This window comes from Marmota marmota, unplaced genomic scaffold, assembly GCF_001458135.2.
Source record: "Marmota marmota marmota unplaced genomic scaffold, marMar, whole genome shotgun sequence".
Lineage (NCBI taxonomy): Eukaryota > Metazoa > Chordata > Mammalia > Rodentia > Sciuridae > Marmota > Marmota marmota.
The window spans coordinates 29,245,734-29,266,971 of record NW_025999990.1 but is presented as its reverse complement, the minus strand read 5'-3'; the positions used below and the strand labels follow the sequence as shown (position 1 = coordinate 29,266,971).

The 21,238-nt window shown below is 36.2% G+C and overlaps 1 protein-coding gene across 7 annotated transcripts in view; it reads left to right on the top strand.

Moving 5' to 3' along the window:
* Kiaa1328 (KIAA1328 ortholog) overlaps positions 1 to 21,238 on the top strand; it is a 274,074-nt gene that overhangs the window by 19,420 nt on the left and 233,416 nt on the right. For 5 of the 7 annotated variants that reach the window (XM_048806311.1, XM_048806310.1, XM_048806314.1 and 2 more), the window contains 2 exons: positions 2,860 to 2,954; positions 14,081 to 14,125. In XM_048806311.1, coding sequence (XP_048662268.1) covers positions 2,860 to 2,954; positions 14,081 to 14,125 — 140 coding nt within the window. The remainder of the gene's footprint in view (positions 1 to 2,859; positions 2,955 to 14,080; positions 14,126 to 21,238) is intronic. The other 2 variants (XM_048806312.1, XM_015482422.2) reach the window with 1 other exon arrangement.

Here is a 21,238-nt window from a genome sequence, read left to right as displayed (position 1 = left end):
TCTTTAAGGTTCCATTCCATCTGTCTAAGGTATTCCTTGAGTTCTTTATATGACCATTTTTCTGCTGACTCTAGGTCCTCCTGAATATTTAGGCTGTCCTTCATTGTTTGTACACCTTTTCTTCCTTGCATTTTTATGCTGCTCATGTTACTTCTTGTTCTGTTTGCTGAGTTACTGTTTACTCTTATAAATTTATCTGATGCTTGGGAGGAAAGATATTAGAAGGGAAGGGAAGAAGTCACTAAAGAGAATGAGAGTAGGCAGGTAGAATTCAAGGAAGGGGGAATCAAAAAATTGAAAAGAAATGAAAAGACAAAAGAAAAAAATAGAAAAGAAAGAAAGAAAAAAATTTTTAAAAAAAATAATAGTGATAATAAAAATGAAAATTAAAATTTAAAATAATAATAATAATAATAAAATAAAAAAATTAAAAAACATTAAAAACATTAAAAAAAGTTAAAGAACATCAACAACAACAAAGAAATGAAAATGAAAGAAAAAAAAAAAGAAAAAAAATAATAATAAATGCAGTCATAGTATTCGATTAACTTCTCTTCCAGTAGGTGGAGCTGTGCCCACTGGGCCAAGCTTCTCCTCTCAATAGGTGGGAACCAATCACTGTGCCGCAGCTCTTCCTCCCAGACTGGGCGGGTCTCCAATCCTGAGTGCCTAGGGCCTTCTCTTGTGTTTCCTCAAGCCAGGCCCTGCTCACCTGTGACGCTCACCACAATACTGGCTACATGCCAGGTCTGCTGCTCCTGGGAGCCCTGTTTTCATTAACGCCTGGGCACACTCTCCCTGTTTGCCTCCCTCAGACCCTAAGTTTGTAGAGCTTGGGGCTGAGAACTCCCAGCGAATTTGCTTGCCCTCCGGTAGCCACGCCCCCGGTAGCTGGTGCAAGAGACCTCAGTTGTCAGCATTGGTGGGAGTGGTAGCTGGGAGTTACGCGCCGCGAGTCCCGCGCCACTCCTGATTCCCTTGGTCTGGCTACCGTGCTCATGGGAGAGCTGGGAGGGGCCCTTACGGGAGAGCTGGGAGGGGCCCTTAAGGTTTCCCCGATGTGTGGAAAGAGATGGCTAGGGGATTACACACCTGTTGCGCTGGTTTCAATGAAGTTATCTCCTCCGCCCGTGTCGTCAGTTCTTTGCCATGGTGGTATCCCATGCAAATGGTGACCGTTCGTTCCCTTTGCCAGGTGACCAATGCAACGGGTGGGTCCTGACTGTCTCTCCCAAGCCCCGTTTCAATCCTATGGCCACTGCCTATGAAGGCTTGGTTGGCTTTTATCTCTGTAAGTTCAGAGGGGCCGACCAGTTATTTCAGCGGGATCGTTAGTTGCTGAGTCACGAGAAGCAGGCGAACCGGAGCTTGATTGCAGCCTATCCGGGCTCGGTGTTTGTTCTGAGGGGCCCAGACTGTTCGCCCCAGATCCACGTCAGCTCAGCATTGCCTAGTGATCCTGAGCAAACAGCATTTAGACAGTTTACGACTCCCTATGCCCGCGCAGCTGAAGAGGTCAGAGACTTGATCTCTCCGCGCCCGCCACCATGTTGGATCTCTCTGAACTCTTAGAAGAGTAGTTCTCAGGCCGAGGTCAAGGCACTTGTCCAAAGTCCCACTTTTAACTCAGTGGTGGAAGGGCCTCTAGTGATTCTTCTTTAAACCACCCTGGGCAGTGTTCTCACGTGTTGCTTTGCCCACTGTCACCCAAAACTAACAGGTAACCGGTGTCCCCAGCTCCTGCTGAGCACATGGCCCTGCCAAAATCAGATGACTCCTCCTCCAGCCATGGACACCTGGGCCAGCCTCATCCCCCTGGCAGAGGGCAAGGACTGGGTTTCCTCCTCCTAAATGGGACCCCATTTCAGCAGCATTACATGGTGAACTGTGTGTTGCACGTGCTTCCAGTTAGGGCACTTTACTGAGCCTGAGGTCCCGCACGTCCACAGCAAGTTAGCACCAATTACCCCTGAACTCTCTCTCTGACAGTCCTCAGATCAGCCCTGGTGAAGATTCCGGAAGAAGGTCAGCTCAGACTTTTTGTGGATGAGGAGGCCACTGCGGCTCTCCTTGCGGGGGCTCCAGGGGAAACGTTCTGGGACGGCCACCAGGAGCGCTGTGCTGCAGGCCACGTGGGCAGGGTGGTCGGGCCTGGCATCCTCGCTGGGCACCCGGGGAGGTGGAGGGTCTTCCTCCCTGGAGAGCAGCAAAGATGGGATCATAAAGGGCTTTAGCCCCAGGCAGACGACAAAACACCGCTGGACCTCGGGTAGCACAGAGGAGCCCACTTCTCCACCGGCAGGCGGACACCTCTATCCCCACGGAATCATGTGGCACTGCGGGGCGAGAGGCTCTCAGCACTGAGGGATGCCTGCGTGGGATCTATTTTTTATTTTATTTAGAGACAGGGTCTCGTTGCATTGCTTAGCACCTTGCTGTTGCTCAGGCTGGCTTTGAACTGGTGATCTTCCTGTTTCAGCCTCCCAAGCTGCTGGGATTACAGGTGTGCCCCACAACACATGGCCTCACTATCTTCTATTAGGCACTTGTTCTTGTGACATTCACCAAGGGAAAGTTGTTTTCCTAATATTTTCTAATATTTTAGTAGGAACATTTTTTTAAAGTTTTTCTTGTGTCACTTTCTGTGTAAATTCTCTGGTATTCTCTGGTTCATCATCAGTTCCTTAGTCTGTTTTGAGCTCACAGTAGATTTAAATAAAACAGGTAAATGATGTTCTAGTAGATGAAAGATATCTAAGAAATTTTACTTTCCATGCTTATTTTAATAGGATTTTCAAAAGATTTAAAAAATATTTTTAGAAAAAGTTAACCAAAAGATTTTGTTTTGTTTTGTTTTAGAATTTCTGCGAGCGAGGAATGAAGAGTGTATCATTAAAGGATTTATGTCTGGAAGACAAAAGACGCATTGCAAACTTAATTAAAGAATTGGCCAGGTGAGGTTGGGGGACCTTCTATGAAATGCATTATTATATGAGAGACAGCTCTTTTTGAAAACAGAAAATTGCCAGTATGTTTTGATGTCATTATGTCATTGATCTTATAGGAGCAAAGACTTTTAATAAAAAGACTGTTACCCATAATATCACCTCCTTTCAAGGACCTACCTCCAATGACCTAACTTCCTTCCCCTAGGCCCTACCTCTTTAAGGTTCCACCATCTTCCAGTAAGTAGCATCATGAGCTGGGACCAAACCTTTAACACATGAGACTTTCAAAGATGCTTAGCCAAACCAAAGCACATATTTTGGGAAAGATCCACTGGAACTATTCCAATATACTGTTTTCTCTGAAACTGACTTTCAGTAACATCTATCCATAGAACCATTGCCTGTTATAGCTATTACAGTGATCTTCTAATATTTACTCTATTTTCCATATTTGTTTCACATTAATTGGAATTCTTATTTAAGAATAAACTACCCTTTCTGCCCTAATTATTTATTTAGCTTAGTATTTATTTCATTTTTTTATTTTTATCATTATCAGAGGCATGAATATTTATTTTCTTCTTATCCAAAATTCAGAAATAAAATGAAGTAGCAACATGATACTCTTTTGTTTCACACCAAAAAAAGACTTTGTTTTGAGATCATTATAGATTTACTTGGCAGTTTTTACAAATAATACAGACAGAACACATCCCTTTACCCTGTTATCAGCAGTGATATTTTCCTGAACTATAGTACAGTATCCTACAACTTTACCCAGTTTTTGCCAGTGATAATATTTTTTAAAAATATTTTTTAGTTGTTGATGGACCTTTATTTTATTTATTTATATGTGGTGCTGAGAATCGAAACCAGTGCCTCACACATGCTAGGTAAGTGCTATACCACTGAGCCACAACCCCAGCCTGCCAGTGATAATATTTTGATTGACTATAGTATAGTATCAACAATTGACATTGAAAGATTTCATTAATGTTTTACATATCTCATCAATTTTAAGTACTCATTGAATGTGCATTTGTTTTTATGAAACTTTATCACATGTGGGTTTTTGTGTACAATCACTATACAAAACAGTCCTGCTACAAGGATTACTCTTGTTGGCTTTTTAACAAATACACTTACAAGGTCTTTTTAGACACTGTTTTCCTTCTTAGCCCTTAACCTAATACCAAGCTACCACTAATCTTCTTTCCATCTATTCTAATTGTTACTTCAAAAAAGTTGTATAAATGGGATCATATAGTATGTAACTGTTTAAGATGGGATTTTTTCAATCATCATTCTCTTTACATCCATCCAAGTTGTTACATTTTCTAATACTTTGTTTCTTTTTGTTGCTCTATGGTATTCCATAGTGTAGAGGTAGTACAGTTTGTTTAACTATTCACTTTTTGAAGAACATTTGGGTTGTGTCTAGTTTTTGACAGGTACAAACCAAGCTGCTCTGAACATTCATGTATAGGTTTTGTGTAAACATACAATTCTTTGGGATATTGTATCCTAAGTGCATGCTTGTAAGAAACTGCTGAACTACTTTCCGCAATGATTGTACCATTTCATATTCTCAGCAATGCAAGAGAGGTCGAGGTCCTCTGAATTCGCTAACAAATTTGTTGTGGTTAATTTTTATTTTAGCAAGTCTCATAGGTGCTTATTGCTAATATCTCATCTTGATTTTAATTTGCATTTATCTAATGGCCAGTGAGGTTGGACATTTTTACATATGCTTATTTCCACTGTATTTTTTCAGTGAAATGTCTGTTTATTCATTTTCTTGTTTCTTACTGGATGTTTGGGCTTTTTAATTGTTGGGTTTTGAGGTTCTTTATATGTTACTTATCCTTTGTAGGCTATGTAGTTTCCAGTTATTTTTTTTCTGGTCTGTAGCTTGCCTCTTCATCCTTTCCCAGGATAAACAAAAAGTCTTATAAAAACAAAAAGTTTATAAAACAAAAGTTTTTCATCTCAACTAGATCATTCTAACATTTTTTTTCTCTTTTAAGTTCATGATTCATTTTGAGTTAATTTTGCATACTGTGTGATGTCTAAGTTGAGTTTTTTTGTTTGTTTGTTTTAATATTGGGGATTGAACCCAGGGCCTTGCACATGCCAGATCAACATTCTACCACTGACTGAGCACATCCCCAGTCCTGTTGAAATTTTTTTGTGAATGTTTGCCAGATTTCAGCATGGGTCATGTTTGTGTGGTCTCTTCCTGGGTTCCTTGGTTTGCATTGATCTAGGTGTTTATCCCTTTTCCAATGATCTAATTACCGTACAGATGCAGAATAATAAACCTTAATACTGAGTAGAATGATGCCTTCTACTTTATGATTCTCTTCCAATTTTTTTTTTTTTTTTAGTTTTTCTAGTGTTACTCTTTCCTGTAATAATTTTGGCATGACTTTGTCAAACTCTTTCATAACTCTGCTGATTTTTTAATATATATTACATCAAGCTATTGATCAGTTTTAGGAAGAAATGAAGTCTTTCCTATCTTGAGTCTTCTAATCCATGAATATGCTAGTCTCCAATTATTGAAGTTTTATATTCCTTTGTGACTTTCAGGATATAGGTCCTATACACATTTTTTTCACATTTACATCTAAATATTTAATTTTCTTTGGGGTAATTATAAATGGTATTATGGTTTTAATTTGGATTTTTATATATTTGTTGATAGTATATAGACGTGATTGAATTATATTTTAATCTTGATTTCTGAAACCCTGATGAATTCACATATTAATTCTAGTTTTGCTGTTATTCCTTGAGGTTCTTTTATGTCATAATTATTATTGTTATAAATTATGACATAATTATTATTTTTCATAATTATCATTAATGCAAATAGACACTTTTATTACTTTCTCTCCAAAGTGTATGTCTGTAATTTCCTTTTCTTAACTTATGCTGCTGGCTAAGATTTCCAGTGCTATGTGAATAGGAATTATGAGAGGACATTCTTGTAATATTTATAAATTTAGGTGGGAATGCATTCAGTCTATCATCAAGTCTGAAGTTAACTACTGTAGTTTTATAATTTGATAGTATATCAGATTGAAGAAGTTCCTTATCTATTCCTAGTTTTTTGTTTTTACTTTCTTTTTTTAAGAGTTGAGTGGATCCAAGATGGCATGCTAGAGGGAGGCTGTATTCTGTTTCACTCTGTGACCTGGGATTCTAGTAGTGGGAATACTGTTTCTCTGTAAGTTATTAGAAGAACCCCCACAGCTGCTCCCACGCAGGTCTCCAGACCTCAGCGTCAGCACAGAACTCCCAGAAGCTCACCCATTGGCCACCATGCCTGAGTAGAACCACTGGCATCAACACGTGCAAGGGACCCCTGGCTGCCCATCTGCACAGGAATCCTGGCTGCTGCTCCCGTATGGACCCCCATCTACAAAAATGGGACTTCCGGTAGCCTCCATCTTGGAACACTATAGCCACTATCATAGTCCCCTACACACACCTGGGGACACTGGACAGGGTCTGGAGACCACTGCCAGCCACACACTGCATGCCATAGAGCTGCATCTCTGAACACTCCCATGCAGCTGGCCCAACCTGACCCTATACCCCATCTGTGAAAGCACCCGCCTCCATCTTGGTATACCTTTGTCACCATGTATAGTTGGGGCAACTCCCAGCTTGGGACACCTGCTTGGGGCCTGGAAGCAATATCAAGGTACCTATAGTCCCCAACTCCGCCCTATCCCCCGCAGCCACTAACCTGGCACAGTGCTTATGGTACACAGCCAGTCTATAGATTGCAAAGCCTGGCCCTGAACTGCCCATTACTAAACAGCTCCCCGCCACAGGTGCACAGTCCTCAGAACACAGGCCATAAGACCTTCAGAGATAGAGGTTCCTGATTAGGAAGTAGAAAGAGAGAGGGTGAGTGAGATACAGTTTAGAGACTAAATTAGAGACCAGGAATTGTGAGGTCTACAGGCGATATAAGGAGATAAGACCAAGTCCCACATCATACTAGTGGGCCCCAAAGGAGATCCTTGGGGTGTAGTCTCCCATTAGGGACTAGCAAGTACTATATCCCACCTCCAGGAGCTCTGCCCCCAAGCCAAACCTCACACCCTAATAACCTTTACCATCCTGAGGGTGGAAATACCAGCAAACAACAGACAACCTCACCTGTTGGCTGAGAAGGGAAGCAGGAAAGATACTGAACTTCAACAAAAACAATCCTTGTATTTTCCTTCAAGATTGTTTTTTTTTTTCTCTCTCTCTCTCTCTCTTTTTTTCCTTCCTTCTCCCACCTTCACATCCACAACATTTGTGAAACCAAGTACTTTTCATGAATCAGGCTACTAAGGACTGGGATGTCTGAATAGTATATTACTGTTGTATTGTATATTCTTTTCTCTCTTATTTTTACATTTTTACTTTTTCTTAATTTTTATGTTTGCTTTTTGTACTCTCTCTATTGTCTTCCCATTTACATATCTCCCCCAAAATATTTTTCTCTTTTCTCCTGCTACTAGCCAACTTCTTTAGATTCTTCTCTCAAGCTTCCTAAGATCTAATAACTCTATATCCTTGCCTCATACCTCCTTAACCCCTCATTTTACATCCCACCCCTGGTTCTCTATTTGTCCACCATCAGAAACTATAGACCCTTTTGCAAACCTACTGTTTATATTGTAGATTGTGACAAAACCATAAATTTCTTAATAGCAGCTATTTGGTTTAAGGCTGTATATATTATTTGTATTGGGATCTGTTAATATTGTTCCTCCCCCTTAAAGGAGAAGTATTGGAACCCTGCAGGGATACTATAGGGTAAAAACTGTAACACCTCAGATCCACAGTGCTAGAAGAGAAGACACATGAACAACATGAAAAAACAAGGTAAGAAAGTGCCCCAAACAAACCAAGATACTACATTATTAGAATTATGGCCAGCAAAGCAGAAGAAATTACAGAGAAGGAGTTCAGGATGTACATAAATAAAATGGTCTATGAATTAAAGGATGATATAAGAGAGCAAATACAGGCAGCAAAAGATTATTTCGATAAAGAGCTTCATAAGCAAATACAGGAAGCAAAAGATTACTTCTGGAAGGACATAGAGGCTAAAAACAAACAGGAATCCTTGAAATGAAGGAAACAATAAACCAAATTAAAAACTCAATAGAAAGCATCACCAACAGATTAGATCACTTGGAAGATAGAACCTCAGAAATGAAGACAAAATATATAATCTTGAAAATAAAGTTGACCACACAGTGAAGATAGTAAGAAACCATGAGCAGAATATTCAAGAATTATGGGATAACATAAAAAAACCAAATTTAAGAATTATTGGGATACAGGAAGGCATAGAGTTATAAACCAAAGGAATGAACAATCTATTCAAAGAAATAATATCAGAAAATTTCCAAGACATGAAGAATGAATTGAAAAATCAAATACAAGAAGCTTACAACACACCAAATGTATAAAATCACAACAGATCTATACCAAGGCACATTATAATGAAAATGCCTAGCATACAGGATAAGGAGAGAATTTTAAAAGCCACGAAAGAAAGCAATCAGATTATATATACAGGGAAACCAATTAGAATGTCTGCAGATTTTTCAACCTAGACCCTGAAAGCTAGAAGATCCTGGAACGACATATACCAAGCTCTGAAAGAAAATGGATGCCAACTAAGAATCTTATATTCAGAAAAATTAAACTTTAGATTTGATTACAAAATAAAAACATTCCATGATAAACAAAATTTAAAAGAATTTACAGTGAGAAACCCTGCACTATAGAGCATCCTTGGCAAAATATTCCATGAGGAGGAAATGAAAAACCCATAATGAAATTCAGCAAAGGGAGGTATAATACTAAAGAAAAAATCAATCAAAGGAGAAACCAAATCAAGTTAAATTATCAAAAATAAACAGAAATGACTGGGAATACAAATCACGTCTCAATAATAACCCTGAATGTGAATGGCCTAAACTTACAATCAAAGAACATAGACTGGCAGATTGGATTTCAAAAAAAAGACCCAATAATATGTTGCCTTCAATAATACGTATTTTCATCTCAGAAAAATACTTCCATAGACTGAAGGTGAAAGGTTGGGAAAAAATATACCTCTCACATGGACTGTGGAAACAAGCAGGGGTTTCCATCCTCATATCAAATAAAGTAGATTTCAAGCCAAAGTTAATCAAAATGGATAAAGAAGGATATTTCATACTGCTTAAGGGAACCAAAAATCAACAAGATATAACAATTATAAATATATATGCCCTAAACAATGGAGCATCTACATTCATCAAACAAACTCTTCTCAAGTTCAAGAGTCAAATAGACCACAACACAATAATACTGGGTGACTTTAACACACCTCTTTCACCACTGGATAGATCTTCCAAACAAAAGCTAAATGAAGAAACTGTACAACTCAATAATATAATCAATAACTTAGACTTAACAGACCTATATACAATATTTCATCCATCAATGAGTGAATAAACTTTCTTAGCAGCACATGGATCCGTCTCTAAAATAGACCATACATTATGCCACAAAGCAACACCTAGCAAATACAAAAAAGTAGATATTACCCTGCATTCTATCAGATCATAATGGAATGAAATTAGAAATCAATGATAAAATAAAAAACAGAAGCGACTCCAACACGTGGAGACTAAATATTATGCTACTGAATGAACAAAGGATTGTGGAAGACATTAAAGAGGAGATTAAAAAATTTTTAGAGGTAAATGAGAACATTGATATAACATTGAAATCTCTGAGACACTATGAAGGCAGTACTAAGAGGAAAGTTCATATCATGGAGTTCATTCTTTAAAAGAAGAAAAAGTCAACAAATAAATGACTTAACATTACATCTCAAAGCCCTGGAAAAAGAAGAATAAATCAACACCAAAAGCAGTAGAAGACAGGAAATTAAAAAATTAAAATCAGAGCTAAAATCAATGAAATTGAAACAGTTGAAAAATTGACAAAACAAAAATTTTGTTCTTTGAAAAAATAAATAAAATTGATAAACCCTTATCCATGCTAATGAAGAGAAGGAAAGAGAAAACTCAAATTACATCCATGATGAAAAAGGAAATATCATGATGGACACTACAGAAATCAGAAGATAATTAGGAATTATTTTGAAAATTTATACTCCAATAAAATAGAAAATATCAAAGGCTTGACAGATTTCTAGAGTCATATGATTTGCCCAAACTGAATCAGGATGATATACACAAGTTAAACAGATCAGTTTCAAGCAATGAAATAGAAGATGGTATCAGAAGCCTACCAACCAAGAAAAGCCCAGGATCAGATGGATACACAGCTGAGTTTTATAAAAAACTTCAACAAAGAACTAATACCAATACTCCTCAAATTATTCCATGAAATAGAAAAAGAGGGAACACTTCCAAACTCATTCTATGAGGACAATATCACCCTGATCCCAAAGCCAGACAAAGACATATCAAAGAAAGAAAACTTTAGGCCAATATCTCTAATGAACATAGATGCAAAAATTCTCAAAGTCTGGCAAATCAAATACAAAAACATATCAAAAAGATTGTGCATCATGATCAAGTGGGATTCATCCCAGAGATGCAAGGTTGGTTCAACATACGGAAATCAATAAATATAATTCATCACATAGACTTAAAGATAAAAAATCATATGATCATCTCAATAGATGCTGAAAAAGTATTTGACAAAATGCAGCACCCCTTCATGTTCAAAACACTAGAAAAACTAGGGATAACAGGAACATATTTCAACATTTTAAAAGCTATCTATGCTAAGCCCCAGGCCACCATCATTCTAAATAGAGAAAAATTGAAAGCATTCCCTTTAAAAACTGAAACAACCCAGGGATGCCTTCTTTTATCACTTTTATTTAACATAGTTCTTGAAACTCTGGCTAGAGCAATTAGATGAAAGAAATTAAAGGGATACAAATAGGAAAAGAAGAACTCAAACTATCAATATTTGCCAACAACATGATTCTATACCTAGAGGATTCAAAAAATTCCGCTAGAAAACTTCTAGAACTAACAAATGAATTCAGCAAAGTACTAGGATATAAAATCAACACTCATAAATCAAGGACATTTCTGTACATTAGTGACAAATCCTCTGAAAGAGAAACTAGGAAAACTACCCCATTTATAATAGCCTTAAAAAAAATACTTGGGAATCAACTTAATGAAAGAGATGAAGTACCTCTACAATGAAAACTAAAGAAGACCTTAGAAGATGGAAGGATCTCCCTTGTTCTTTGATAGGCAGAATTAATATTGTCAAAATGACCATATTACCAAAAGCACTATACAGATTTAATGTAATTCCAATAAAAATCTCAATGACATTCCTTATAGAAATAGAAAAAGCAATCATGGAATTCATCTGGAAAAATAAGATACCCAAATAGCCAAAGCAATCCTTAGGAAGAAGAGTGAAGCAGGTGGCATCAGTATACCATTTTAAACTATAGTAATAAAAAGAGCAATAGTAATAAAAATTGCATGGTATTGGCAGGAAAATAGACATGTAGACCAGTGGTACAGAATAGCGGGCATAGACAAACCCACATGAATACAGTTATCTCATACTAGACAAAGGTGCCAAAAACATCTATTGGAGAAAAGATAGCCTTTTCAACAAATGGTGCTGGGAGAACTGGAAACTCATATGCAGCAAAATGAAACTGAGTCCCTATCTCTCACCATGAACAAAACTCAACTCAATGTGGATCAAGGACCTAGGAGTTAGACAAGAGACCCTGCACCTAATAGAAGGAAAAGTAGATCCAAATCTTCATCATGTCAGATTAGGCCCCGACTTCCTTAGCAAGACTCCTATAGTGCAAAAATCAAGAATCAGTACATGGAATGGTTTCAAACTGAAAAGCTTCTTCTCAGCAAAAGAAACCATCAGTGAGGTAAAGAGAGAGCCTACAAAATTGGAGCAAATTTTTATCACATGCACATCAGATATAGCACTAATCTCTAGAATATATAAATAACTCAAAAAACTTAACACACACACACACACACACACACACACAATCCAAAATAACCCAATCAATAAATGGGCCAAGGAATTGAACAGATACTTCTCAGAAGATGATACACAATCAATCAACAAATATATGAAAAAATGTTCAACATCTCTAGCAATTAGAGACATGCAGATCAAAACTACTCTAAGATTTCATTTCACTCCAGTCAGAATGGCAGTTATCAAGAATGCAAACAACAATAAGTGTTGACGAGGATGTGGGGGAAAAAGGTACACTCATACATTGCTGGTGGGACTGCAAATTGGTGCAACCAATCTGGAAAGCAGTATGGAGATTCCTTGGAATACTTGGAATTGAACCATCATTTGACCCAGCTATCCCATTCCTTGGTTTATACCCAAAGGACTTAAAAACAACATACTACAGGGATGCAGCCACGTCAATGTTTGTAGCAGCACAATTCCCAATAGCTAAATTGTGGAACCAACCTAAATGCCCTTCAATAGATGAATGGATAAAGAAACTGTGGTGTATATAGATAATGGAATATTACTCAGCATTGAAAGAGAATAAAATCCCTTATGTTCAGAGGCATCAGCTTCTTCCCCATCCAATTTATTTTTGTTTTCCTTCAACCCCCTTCCTCTGAAGCCATTTTATGAACTGTCATGTGCCACCTGAGCCTCCAGTAAAAACAAAAACAGGCTTTAAAAAAAAAAAAGAAAGAGAATAAAATCATGGCAGGTAAATGGATAGAGTTGGAGAATATCATGCTAAATGAAGTAAGTCAATCCCCAAAAAACAAAGGCCAAATGTTTTCTTTGATATGTGGATGCTGATCCATAATGGGGGTGGAAGGGGGAGCATGGGAGGAATGGAGGAACTTTAGATAGGGCAAATAGGGGGGAAAGGGAGGGGTCATGGGGGTAGGAAAGATGGTGGAATGAGATGGACATCATTACCCTGAATATATGTATGAAGACATGAATGTTGTGACTCTACTTTGTGTACAATCAGAGACAAGAAAAATTGTTCTCTGTATGTGTACTATTGTTCTCTTCATGTGTACTATGCATTCTGCTGTCATGTATAACAAATTAGAATAAATAAATTTTAAAAAATGTTGAGGTATTGCTGGGTTTCTTGAACCTAAACTACTGGGTTCAAGCTGTCATGCTGCCTAAGCCTCCCTGGGCTATAGGAATACACCTCTTATACCTAACTCTATTCTTAGTTTTTATTCAGATTACTTCCTGGATTTTGTTGGGCGCTTTTTTCCCCCTCTGTGTCAACTGATATAATATAATCATATGAGTTTTCTTCAGCTTATGTCATGCTAGATTATACTGATTGGTTTTTGAATGTTAAACCAGATTTGCATACCTGTAATAAATCTGACTTGTTATAATTTCTTTTATATGTTGTAGAATTTGATTTGCTATCTTGTTGGGGATTTTTATACTAAATTTCATGAGAAATATTGATCTGGTTTTCTTTTTTGTACTATCTTTGTCTGATTTTGGTATCATAGTAATACTAACCTCAATAAGTTACTCAGGAATTGTTCCCTCTTCTTCTCTTTTCTGGAACAAATGGTAGGGAATTGCTGTTAATTATTACTTAAATGTTTGTTAATATTTTCCAGTGAAACCATCTAAGCCTAAAGATCTATTTTTGCAGATTTTTTTAAAATTAAAAGTTTAGTCTTTTAAAGGTTATAAGGTTATTCACATTGTCAGTTTTATCTTGATTGAGCCTTGAGAGTTTGTGGTTTTGAGACTTATTCCATTTCTTCTAAGTTGTTGAATTTATGAGCATAAAGTTATTAATAGTAGTTGCTTATTTTCCTGTTAATGACCATGGAATCTGTAGTGCTTTATTTCTCACCTTAGTGATTTGTATCTTTGTCATCTTACTATGTTTATCAGTTTTACAGACTTTTCAAAGAACCAACTTTTTGTTTCATTGATTTTTTTCTATTTTTTCCTGTTCTCTACTTATTGATTTGTAAAAATTGTTTGCTTTTTATTATTTCTTTCCTTATCATTGCTTTTGGCTTACTTTGTTCTTCCTTTTCTAGACTCTTTTTAAGGTGGGAACTTAAGAGACTAATTCTGTTTTTAATGTAAGTATTTAGTGCTATAAATTTCTTAGAATGTTTTTACTGAAAACCTTAGTGAAACCCCTTTTTATATTTTCTTTTAAAATTATTTGAACAACTTCTTAACTACATATGTGCTTAATTTTTTTAAATAAGAAAACATTGCATCATATTACACCATGATCTTTGTCAATAGCTTTTCAAAACTTTGAGAAAAATCTTTAAAAAGACTTTACATATCACCTAAAATGTACAAATTTAACATTATCAAGGAAGGAATGCTTCTATACTCTGTTTAACAGAGAAATAATTAAAACACTAAGAAGCTGTCTCAAACATATTTTTTATAATCCTTTCTCTGTCTTAAGGAAGTAGTATTAAATAATCTGACCCATTCACAAATGGCTCTCTGCATCTGCTTTTTTTTTTTCTCCTTGTATTTTCAATTCAGTTCTGTGTGTTTTTAAAAATTTTCTTTGATACTTTGATCTGTGGATTACTTAAAACTGTGTTGTAAAATGTCTAAAGTGTTTGGAGATTTTTCTTTCTCTCTCCATTAATGACATATATAGTTTGGTTCTATTATGTTGAAAGACCAATTAAAAAATTTTTTTGAAATTTGTTTCATGGTCTAGTAGATGGTCAATGGTCATGGTCTTGGTAAATGTTCATGAGTGACTGAAAGAGTGTTTATAATTGTAACTCTCTTACCTGACATAGAGAATTTTCTTTTCTTTCTTCAATTTAGTCACCCTGTATGCCATTAATCCTCCATCTCTGTTTTTCGTCACTCTACTTCTCAGAAGCCTCCTTTACCCTGCTGGAACTCTGACTCTCTATTCTAGTCCATTGATCGCCTTCCCATGGATGCCCTCTTCTTTCTGTTTTCTAGTCCAGGTTGTGCTCTGTCAGAATGCCCTCCTTACTTCCCTCTGGTTCTGACTTTGATGTTGGGTCCTTTTTACTACTTGGATATTCTCCCCCTCTACTTAAGCTTTCACGTCCTATACCAGTCCATCCCTGGTGGTTGTGCTCACTTACCTTTACCTCTGACTCCACGTGTTGATCTGCTCCCTTGTGTTAGATGCCTTTCTCACCCACCACAGGTTCTGTCATTCCACACCAGCCTGCCGCTTCTTGAGGATAACTCTGTTCTGTCTGACATGTGTTAGCCCCTAGGTTCAATCCCCAGTACTGGATGGAAAAATAAGTGTTGTCTTTGAGTAAAGGATATTTAGATGTATTTCCTTGTTTATGAATAAACACGTAGCTTCATAGTTAAATATGACATGTTATATAAAATATGATAAAAAAGTGTTTGCTTTTGTGTTCTACCTGCCTTTTCTGGTATATTATTTTTTAAGTCAATAGACTTTTGAGTAAATAGAAAATAATTATGAGGTATTAGTAGAAAATGATTACAAGGCTGTAGTTTTAAATGTTCTTTTAGTTTATTGTTTCAGAAAAAAAAGTTAGCTATGAAGAATGACATTTCAGTTATGGTTAAAGTTCCAACCAAATGCAGAAAAGTGTCAGAAGATTTAGAAAACTTACATATTTCTATGACAAATTCAAGTATAGCATACTTAAAATACTGTCAGCTTGTAAGCAAATTCACTGGCATTATTTCAGAGGAGGATTACTGAGATGAATGTGCTTGACACCCCCTTCATGCTATTGTCAAGTATATTTTCAAAAGGATATAATATTCATTAGTTCTCAGCACAACATACAAAACAAATAGCATGTTGTTCAACTATGTAGTGGCATGCAATATAAGGGCAAACTGCTAACTATAGCTTCTTTTTAATGGTGCCTTTAAGGTTTAAAGCATCCTAACAAGAGCAAGACCTGTATTAAAAACATAAACAAACAAACTACAGAAAAACAACCAGGGTCTTTTTAGTAGTGTTAAATGGGAAAACCATATATGTTCCCATTCCGAGTGGCTTACCTATATTGTGGAGGGATTTATTGAGGCCCTGTCCATGAGACCCTCTTAGTATATTTGTTGATGTTATATATGAGAATCAAAAAGATGCCTAAAAGATCTATTGATGGTTCTAAATGAAAATAAATGTGAATAAAAGATGTAAACAAAATCTAGAATTGACATAATAGGTAAGAACAGGGTAAAATATAATGGTGATAAGAACAGGATATTATATACCTAGTTGAGTTAAAATTCAAACCAAATGAAGGAAAAGTGTCAAAAGATTTAGAAAAGTTATATTCCTATGATATATTCAAGTATAACATATATTAAGAGTTTCAGCTCTTATGCAAATACACTGACATTATTTCGGGGAAAATTGGAAATTTATATTAGAGAAAGACCTTCTGGTTAGACCTGATAGATTAAAAAAAATAAAATAAAAAGGATCCATAATTCTCTCTCTCTCTCTCTCTTTTTTTTTTTTCTTTTCTGTACCAGGGATGGAACCCAGGGATGTTTAACAACTGAGTTACATCCCCAGACCTTTTATTTTTTATTTAGAGACAGGTCTCCCTACATTTCTTAGGGCCTCACTGAGTTGCTGAGGCTGGCCTCGAACTCATGATCCTCCTACTTCGGCCTCCGGAGCTGCTGGGATTACAGGCACATGCCCATGGTGCCTGGCTAATCCCTGGTTCTTTAGTTATATCTTGTAGCTAAATTACCTGAATGTGAGCCAGCAAAAAAATTCAAGAAAACAGTTTTAAAAGTCTGATATGAGTTAATAATCTACAAATGCCTCTTCAGTAATCTGTTTATACTCAAGGAACTTTTTCATTTGGGTTAACTATAGTAATAAAAGAATAGACTACAAATGTGAATAAAAATGTACAGGCTAATGAAGAATAGATACCACAAAGATAAATTAGGGGTAATGTGAATTATTTAGCTTGTGAAAGAGAGTGCTAAGGGATTAGTTGATATATGGCTTTCAAGTAAATAAGGGGTTTCCCTGAGGTGTCTAGCATTGATTTACATTTGAAGAAGGATAACTGGGATATTGATCTTTCTGGGAGGTATTAGGATAGAGAGAATTCTTTTTTTTGAAGTTGTTGAATTAAGTGACCTCAGAAAGTCTTTTACAGTAAAATTAATGAATTGTTTGCATAGATGGGGAAAGCAATGCTTTTTATGGGCACTTGAAAAAATTAATGGCTTTGCAAAATATTGTAGATTGTGCTGAAAGACGGTGACCATTTTCTATATATGTATTTTTTTAATGAAACTTTTTAAGATGGAGAAGAGTGCCAAGCACTAATGCACAAAGTGTTCTATAGACTTTTTAACATTTTAAACAATCTTGATCACAGTTGTAATTTTTGATGTATACAAACTATGTTTAAAGAAGCTTGAAAACAAAACTCCCCCACTATTTCATGTCCTGTGCCCCAATGCCAAATAATGTATTGTTCCTCAGTAAATATTTATGCATTAACTCATCTGAGGATAGCATTCTTTTTTAGGCCCAGGTACTCTGATTTTTCCCAGAGGGTAGTTTGCTATTTCTACTTGACCTTTCTCAGAAGAAGAATAGAAACTGTAACACCATTAAATTCCATTGTAAAATGAGTAGATCATTATTTTATATTTTTCTGTTTTTTTTTTTAATTTTGACTTTTGGGTTATAGTTAAATATACATTGCAGTACAATAGGAAAGTTAGACTTTAATTTTTCAGTGACTTTTTTTTTGTCTTCCCATTAAAAGCCTTTATGGATTTTGGGGGGCAGGAGGCTGGTATACAATAGTCTTTATGATGGATTAAATAGAAAATCTTAAGAGAAGGAATCTTTAACTTGTGTTAAGTAGAAAGACATTCTCTGAATTTCAGTGGAGTTTAACATGTAGTTAATGTGCCAAACTTTATTTTCAGATGTTCTATTTTGAACTCTATAATTAAAAGAACATTTTTTTGATAACTATTATACACTCAACAGTCTTTATCATGCTTCTGACCAGACTAAAAAGGAGTTAGTTTTTTTCTACTAATTATTTTTCCCTTTTTCATGGCATCTGGAAATGTACAGTGGCATATAAGTATATAGAATCAGATTCTTCATTTATGGCAAGAAAACCAAAGCCTTTTCATATAAGTATGGATAAGTATGGGTAATCTCTGACGCTGAAGGATCTACCCAGAATTTCCATGTTTTGGTTATGGGAAGTGGAAATGTCATCACTGTAGGCATATGTATGACATATGTGCCATAGCATTTCAGTCTTGTCTTAGGCATTTTTCATTGTAATGTGCTTTTAACCCTGTGCTTGTATATGCTAATTAATTTCTTTCATAGTTCATCTTTATATGCCCATTGTAGTGAATTCAGATTTCTTAGACCTGAAATAAACAGGAAAAAGGAAGAATCATTGGGAAAAATAAGGGAAGGGTAAAGACACAGATTATCAGAAATCCTTATACGAGTACTAATTTAGGTTGCAGCCTCAAAACTGGAACTGTGAGGTGAATTATGGCATTTAAGAATTGGGTATTCTCAGGTTAGTACTTTATAACTAAAAGTGTTTGTTCTTACCATATTAATTTTCAGATTTTGACTGAAAAACAGTCATAGCTCACTTGCTATGTGATGATCTTTTTCAAAGCATTTGTGGAAAAGATAATTTATTATGTTACACTGACATTTTTATTCTAATGGATTTTAAAGTAATTTAATAATCCATGATATAACAAAGGTAACTGGATGTATGTCAGAGCTACTTTATGTTAACTCTTTCAGAGGCCAAAAAATGCATCCTTATTCACTTTAGTGTATTTTTCCTTCCATTTTAATTTACTTGAAATTACATAATTATTAAAACTGTGCAATTTAAAAAATGAAACTGCAGATAAAATAAAATCCTTCATGGAAACTCCATTCCCTCACCTTCACCCTCATCCATACACTCACTGCTTATGTTTAGGTGGGATTTCATTTTAAATTTACAGAAAAGTTACTAAGATTGAATTTCCATATATGCTTCACCCAGTTTTCAGTATATTTTTTCAATTAAAGTAGTACAGTTATAAAAACTAAGAAGTTAACATTGATGTAATAATGTTAACTAAACTGTGGAATTTATTCATATTTCACCAATGTCATTTTATTAATATCATTTTTTCTGATTTAATATTTAGTTCAGGATCGTACTTTGCATTAGGTTGTCACATTTCCTTAGTCATTGCTAACCTGTGATAGCTCTTCAGTTTTTTATAATCTTGATACTTTTTGAAAGAGTATTAGTTACATATTTTATAGAATGTTCTTTAATATGGATTTGTCTGTTTTCTCCTAATTATATTCAGATTCTGTATTTAGGGCTAAGAATACCAAAGCCTTTTCAGATTGTTTGATTAGGGACTATCTGAAATTAATTTTTTTTTAACTGATGAGGTTTCCCTTAGGCACCTGATTAAGATGGTGTCTGCCAGGTTTCTCCATTGTAAAATTATTTCCCCCTTTTATAATTAATAAATATCTTAGTTCTTTGGGTTATAATCTAATGTTTTTTTATGTTTTGTTGCAAAAATTGTACCAGCTTTGGAAATTGAAAGCAGATGTTAGGGAAATATGAGCAAAACCAAATAAATACCAAACAAGTAGATAAGTATATGTAAATAATTATGTAGGTAGGCTTAAATTATTTAGAGAAGGTTGTTCTTAGTCTTACAATAATATATAAAAAGGTGGAACAAGAACTATAAGCCCAGGATATTTCTTGAAACTCTGAGGTTGAGGGGTAAGCTGAGGATGAAAGGTAACCAACGAACTAACCTGAAATCTAAGGGGACTTGTGCTGACAGGAAAGATAGGTCTGAGTGCTAACTTGGGGCAGACACAACTGCAAATAGACAGTAGATTGGTGGGGACCAGATGTGGGCAGGTAAGTGTGGGTAATCCCTTGAACTACAAATATAAAGGGAGGTTGAACTCTCTTGACACATTTTTCCTCTATTTGTCCCACTTAGTGAGAGCCCTTTTGATAAAGTGTTCCTGGTCTTGGAACTTACCATCGGTGCTGAAGATTAAACACCGTAGAAATAGGTGTAGAAAACAAGTTTTATTTATTCTGGATGCCTATGGAGGGGAGATATATATATATATATATATATACACACACACACACACACTCCCCAGAATCGTCCTCACCTTTTTTCTTCTTTAAGTATGTGCCTAAGGGCAGGAAGGAGTAGCACAGGGGGTAATTGCTAGTAACTCCTTGGGCCGAAAAGTGCAATCTGGAGGTGTTTCTTTGATAACTAGCCTTCTTCTCAACCCCTATCATTCATTACCTACGTTGACTTTCAGGTCTTTCTTCGCCCCTGCCTTAGTTTGTTGAGGAATATGACATTTTCTGTCTCCTAGGCCAGGCAGCACTGTAGGTTTTTTGGCAGAGAAAGCATGTGGTGACACCAGGGCAAAGGACAGGTAGCTGAGTATCAAAGAAAAGGAAATTAGTAAATAGTACTCCTAGTCACCTGATTGCTAATAGCCTCCTGGAAGGGGAAGGATCACATTTTCCAACACAAGCCACATAGGCAGGATGGGAGGAGGGAGTATGAGAAGAAAAGAAACCTGAAATCTACAAAAGGGGCAAGATACCCCCACTCCCTTAGGTTCAAGCTCTGGTCCTCCTCCTCTCTGGAAGACTGACACTCTCTCTCTCTCTCTCTCTCTCTCTCTCTCTCTCTCTTTCTCCCTCTCCCTCTCTCCTCTATTCTCTCTCATTCTTTCTCTCTCTTGTTTCTTAAATAAAATTTACTTTTTGCTTTTGCCTCTGCATTTATTGGATGTTTAATCTTCAACACTGGGGGAATGAGGACCTGATCCTGATTTTCAAGACCAGTTTCATGGGGAGTCAATACAGTAGGCTCATTTTATAGAATTATTCTCTTAACCTCATGTTCCTGCCATCCTCATCTATTTATCCCCTTACAAAAGGAAAGTTCTGATAAGGCATTCCCCTTGGTGCAGGTCAGTTGGAGCAGAACAGCAGTTGCTATGGAAAGGAGATGAAATATTTCCTGGATCTTTCTCCTCTATCTCCCTTCTGTACCAAAAAACAAAGTTCAGGAGGAGGAGCAACATATTGTCCTTAGGGCATTCATAAAAACTACCTGTGGCAGAGTTTTTTTTTTTTTTTTTT